This window comes from Colossoma macropomum, unplaced genomic scaffold (genome assembly GCF_904425465.1).
Source record: "Colossoma macropomum unplaced genomic scaffold, Colossoma_macropomum, whole genome shotgun sequence".
NCBI classification, from domain to species: domain Eukaryota; kingdom Metazoa; phylum Chordata; class Actinopteri; order Characiformes; family Serrasalmidae; genus Colossoma; species Colossoma macropomum.
The window spans coordinates 17,090,647-17,096,646 of record NW_023494801.1 but is presented as its reverse complement, the minus strand read 5'-3'; the positions used below and the strand labels follow the sequence as shown (position 1 = coordinate 17,096,646).

The 6,000-nt window shown below is 41.6% G+C and overlaps 1 protein-coding gene across 1 annotated transcript in view; it reads left to right on the top strand.

Moving 5' to 3' along the window:
• Positions 1–228: 228 nt before the first annotated feature.
• LOC118821619 (heparan sulfate glucosamine 3-O-sulfotransferase 6-like) overlaps positions 229–6,000 on the top strand; it is a 30,731-nt gene continuing 24,959 nt past the window's right edge. Inside the window, exon 1 of the mRNA XM_036590317.1 lies at positions 229–1,072. Within this exon, the coding sequence (XP_036446210.1) occupies positions 606–1,072 (467 nt within the window). The 5' untranslated portion in view covers positions 229–605. The remainder of the gene's footprint in view (positions 1,073–6,000) is intronic.

Sequence of the window (6,000 nt, the reverse complement as noted above, 5' to 3'; positions counted from 1 at the left end):
TGAGATACTATTTTATTCATGTGTAAATGATGGTCAGATTCAAATGATGGTCAGATTTTGTCCAGAGTAAAAACAATGCATCACTTTTCATGTCATTTTAATAAAGTAAGGCTATTTGATTTAGCTTTTTTTCCTAGCAGTGTGCCACCCAAATAAAATCTGGGGCTTCCCTGATCACCCCATTCTAGAAGCTCTAGCTACACCCCTGGTTTGGAGCTGTTCCCCTAAAAGCTTTTGGCATCCAGAGAGAGGAATGTCATGCACGGTCTTTGGTGGCTTTTGGCTCTTCTTGAATGTGAAACGCCTAAAGGGTGGGGCCTTCACGCAAAGGGCGTGGAAAGGAAGACCTGCACGGTGAGAAGGACTGCAAGTTTGATACTGAATGCACAGACAGACACAGCGTGTCACTCACCACGCTGAAGAAGTTCGTTATGGAGCTCGTAGTACATCTGCGCAAACTGATAGCGCGAGCAGGCGGTTTAACTGACTAAACGGACACACGACTCGGTTAGTGACAGACTTTTCTGTGGTAAACACAAGCAGGTAGGTGAGTGTATGGCTTTGGCCGCTAGCTATGTTGTCGGCGGAGTGTGGTCTGCGCGCTCATGGGATGCGGTGTGTGCAGGACTAAGCTGAACTTCGGCAGAGCGCTGCCGTTCACCATGCTCTTCCTCTTCGCCTACCTTTCTTACTGCCTGACGGGGTGGTGCGAGTCGGCGCCGAGAATCACCAGCCAGTCTGCTCTTCTGAGGGGGAATGTGCTGTTGGAGGTCCTGTCCACTCAGCAGCAGGGTCCACGGAACGTCACCGCGTCCTCCGGGTCTCTCCGCGCGCTCTCGCAGCCCCTGGACTCTGGAAACGGCGTTGCGCACGAGGCGCTGGGCAAAAACGGCATCCCGGTGTCGAACACTTATGGAAGTAAGAAGTTCCCTCAGGCCATCATCATCGGCGTGAAGAAAGGAGGCACGAGGGCGCTGCTGGAGTTTCTGCGCGTTCACCCGGACGTGCGCGCTCTCGGCGCCGAGCCGCACTTCTTCGACCGCTTCTATGAGAAAGGACTCGAGTGGTACAGGTGAGTGTGTGTGTGTGTGTGCGCGCGCGCACTTGTGAAGACCCCATGTCCTCGCTATGATAGGACTACATGAAATTTTTGTTTGTTACATGAAACATTTTATGTTTTCACCACAATTACTTTTTTTATTTGAAAACTGAAAGAGCAGAAAAATTGCCTTTTGGATGCTGAGGTTAAGGGTAGGGTTAGGTTTAGGTTTAGGTGTGGTATTATTTAGCTACAGTAACACAAAAATCAATAGAAACCTATGGACGTCCTCATATGTATAGCAAGACAAACGTGTGTGTCTGTGGAACATCGGTGTGTAGCCTAAACCCCTACACCCTTATAAAGGAGTGGGTCTGTTTAGAACCATGAGTTCTGTCGCTACTGAAAAATCCATAGAAACCATTAAGTGTTTCTGTTGGCTCCTGATGGCCTTGTAATGTGTTTTGGCTTTTTAATGGGTTGATGTCACAGTGTAAAGGATCCTAATAGTTTAACAGGTGACCAGTGATTGATTCTAAGTGCATGTGATGGTTTCCTAATGGGATCTAAAGGTGTCCTACAGAAAACTAGTGGTCTCTATTGGAAACCATTAAGTTGGAAACCAGTTCCCATTTCCTTGCATGGTGAAACACTTCTTCAAATTGTTGGAGAATATTGTTGTTGTATATGGTTCTATGCGGAGGCATTTTGAAAATGGTTTCAAATAGCACCAAAAAAGGTTCTGCTATTGTTACGATGTCAAGCTTGTCACAATAGAAAAAACCCTTTTTGGTGCCAGATAGAACCATATACAACACATTCTCAATCTGAAGAAGTTTTACCATGCAAGGAACCATTTAAGCATGAAATGGTTCTATACAGAACGTGTTCTATATAGAACCATTGTCTTTTTAAACCTTAAAGAACCACATTTTAAGCAAATGAGGAGCTATTTGGACTACGCTCTTAAAAAGATGGCTCTTCAAGGGTTCTTTAGTAAAGAGAGTGGTTCTGTTTAGAACCAGGAGTTCTATATAGAACCATTTCATGCTTAAGTGGTTCTTTGCATGGTCAAATGTTTCTTTAGAATGATGGAGAATGTGTTGTATATGGTTCTATACACTCTCAGAAATAAAGGTTGTAAACTGTTTCTGGGGCAGTACCCCTCTTGTCACCGGGGTGGTACCCTCAAGGGTACATCTCAGTACCTTTAGTCAGGGAACAAAATTGTCCCATAATCTATTGAAATGATATTTTCTAAGTTGTACTGACTCCACTGGCCTCCAGGCATTTTATTTTATTGTTCTATTTTAAAACATTAGGTTATGAAAAGGTACAGATATGTACTTTTCACCTGGAAAACCTATTCAGGGTACACAATCTGATCTTAAAACCACTGTTGTACCTTTGAGGGAACATTTACATTGTTTGTACCTTGATGAACGAAAAATGTACCTGCATAGAACCTTTATTTCTAACAGTGTATAGCACCAAAAAGGGTTCTTATATTGTGACAACCCTGACATCGTAACAATATCAGAACGCTTTTTGGTGCTATATAGAACCCTTTTTAAAAAGCCTTCATATAGAACCACATACAGCACATTTTCTAAAAATCTGAGGAACTGTTTCACCATGCATGGAACTATTAAAGCATGAAATGGTTCTATATAGAACTTGTTCTATATAGGACCATTGCCTTTACTACAGAACTCTTGAAGAACCACATGTTAAGCAATTGAGTAGGGGTGTAGACTACACTTAGAAAAATACAGTTCTTTAGAAAAGACAGTAGTTCTGTTCAGAACCATGAGTTCAATATAGAACCATGTCATACTTAAATGGTTTGCATGGTGAAATAGTTCTTCAGAACAAAGGAGAATGTGTTGTATATGGTGCTATATAGCACCAAATAGGGTTCTTCTGTTGTCACAAGCTTGACATTGTAACAACAGAAGAACCTTTTTGGTGCTGCATAGAACCCTTTACAAAAAAAGGTTCTATACAGAACCATATACAACACATTCTCCATCAATCTGAAGAACCGTTTCACCATGCAAGAAACCATTTAAGCATGAAATGGTTCTAAATAGAACTCATAGTTCTAAATACAAGCATTCCCTTTAATAAAGAACCTGAACTTGAAAAGTCATCTGTTTTAAGAGCATACTCAATTACTTAAAATTTGGTTCTTCAAGGGTTCATTAGTAAAGGCAGTGGTTATATGTAGCACTGTGACAACTCAATGAAACATAAATGGTTCTTTGCACTGTTACATGGCTCTTCTCTACAATGGAAAAACCTTAAAATGTTTTAAAAATGTCTCTCTCCCAAAAAGGGTTCTGCCGTAGTTAGGTACAGAAACATTTTGGCACTGTATAGAACCTTTTTTGTGCCAAGATTGTAAGAGCATTTATACTTCATTTTTGAAGTAATGAGTCAAGAAGAAGTACAAGCAGCTGCCAGAGTTTTGAGTTTTCACTATAGCTGCAGTGGAGCTTCTTAGTACACCCAGTATCAACACTCTCAAACAGAAATGTTCCAAACTGTACTTTTTTGAGTACAAATGCTGTCACTGGGGTATGTTTTCATAGGGAATATACTGTAATTATGCCATATTCTGTTGCAGTAGCCATTGCAGTGACCCACGTTCAAAGCTTCTGAAACAGGCCCCCTTAATCTGAGACAATGAGTTGGTAGGGATGTATGATAATATCAGAACCAAATCAGCATCTGCAAATAATTTTGTTTTACGTTTTTTTTTCCAAGTCCTCTCTTGACTGCAGTCTTTTTATTTCCAAACAAATAGTCTAATTATGAAAATGTGCATATTACCTCTGGGAAAGTGCATGTAGTATACCTTAAAAATTAAAAAAGTAGACAATTGTACATTAAGGACTATGTTGTACATTTGAGAGTACATTTTCCATCATCATTTGTACCTTTTCTGACAGTGCATCAGCACAGGTTGCGCTATTCTTCTCTTTCTTGGGATGCTTTTAGCCTAAAATAAAATACCAGAGCTCAAAAGTGAGAGGTGTGAGAAACAGCAAAGCAGTTCAGTGCTGAACCAAAAGACAAATTAAATTACCCCCAGAAAAGAAATGGAGTTGAGTGGGGTTCCTTTCTCAGAAACTGATCATAAGCATTACCATTTAAAAATGTTTAAAATATTACATATATCAATGGAGCTAAGTAAGTGTAATTTAGTATGATCCACCTCTGCTCTTATATGTTGCTCAGTCCACCTCATATCACAGGTCTTAAAGAGGCATGCAGTGTGCAGTGAATTAACTACTAAATGTGATTTAGCAAACCACATCAGTTGCACAAATACATACTATAGTTACATTGGTGTCTATGGTGTCATTGGTGTCTACATCTAATTATCACTCATAGACCTACTTATGGCTTCAAAACTTCTCCCTCAGTCATAAATATTCTGACCAACAGTTTGGACATGTATCCCCTGGGATAACATCTCACCTGTTCCTAAGATCACTACTTGTCAGTTCAGAACAAGTGTATTGGCTGATGTTCAGTCATTCAGATACCTACTGCTGTCAGGCATTCCGAGTCCCCTGGGCACAATACATCATCATCATGCAGCACTGATGTCGATAACTCTTTATGCTCCATGAAGAAATGTGTAAAATAAGTTATCATGCTCAAATGACACACATAGATTAAGCTCAGCGAATTGACCAATGCTCTACTGACATATGGACAAGAGTGGGAGAACAGAAGCACACCCCCTAGTATGAATGAATATGATTATTTGCTGTTAAATGTGTGTTGAGAGAAGAGTTATATAACAGAGTATTTGTCTAAAACACGGAGACTGAATAGCTCAACAGTAAAGAGTTGTAACTACTGTGTAAGTGATAAATTCTAATGGAAAAGATGACCTGGATGACCAAAGCTGTAATTTTGCTGTAGTTCAGCTCGGCTGCCAAGAGCAGTGAATGGAACCCGCTCTTGATGGTCTCCAGATGTCAGGAGGATCCTTGAGAATTCTTTAGCCGAAGAGAGTCTTCTCATTACTCTAACTGTCTCTTGTGGAAGAGGAGGCGTGTGGAGAGAGAGCGAGAGAGGATGAAGGAGAAGAGAGAGAGGGAGAAGTGAGAAAGAGAAGCAAGAAATGAAAAAGGATAGCTAACAAGTCCAACGTTCGCAGCAGCAATTTGGTCTCATGACGCTTCTCCTAACACTTTTAGCAGCTTTTGAAAGAGTGAACATAGGAAGAACACATGGTAGCGTTTTGCCACTGATAATTTTAGTGCACTCGAACCCTCCTTTCCATTCTCCCACACCTCTCCCCCGCCCGGGCCTGCTTTCAGCCGCTCACTATAGGAGGAGAGGAAGTGTTTGTGTGCAAATTCCTGTGGCAGACTTTGCCTCCAGAATCCAAGGCTGGGCACTATGTGTGTTTTAATTGCTCGGAGGAAGCTAAGCTACAGTAGTGGGCACGCCACTTGGAGCCTTCGCCTTAAAAGCACTCAGACTCCCCCTGTCTCTGCATGGCAACCTTATTACATACAGATGTGGCCAAGGCAACCATACAAACCGTATGTGTCATGGCGATGATGTCTGAAAGAGCATGTTCCTCAAACTGACTACGGCCCTCTTTTCATCAAAGAGTAGAACTATGTTCGCTTCCTGTAAAAGCGAGCTAAGTGGCAGGCTGCTGCAGGTCAGCTGAGCAAGGACTCAAGCTGACAGTGTGGTGATTGACTGAAATAATCACGTTCGTGGCTTTTGATGAAAGCACCTCTTCTACCCTGACATAACTCAGTATGGCATAAGAAATGAAGCCAGTCAAACTCCATTCGAGAGAACTTTCAGCATGTGTGAGAGAGCCGCTTTCATGCTGAATGAAAGAATCACAAAGAGAGGTGTTTGCAAAGTTCTTGTAGGAAAGTCTGTCCATGGTCTGGTGGTCATCTTGGCGGTAGCTGTGC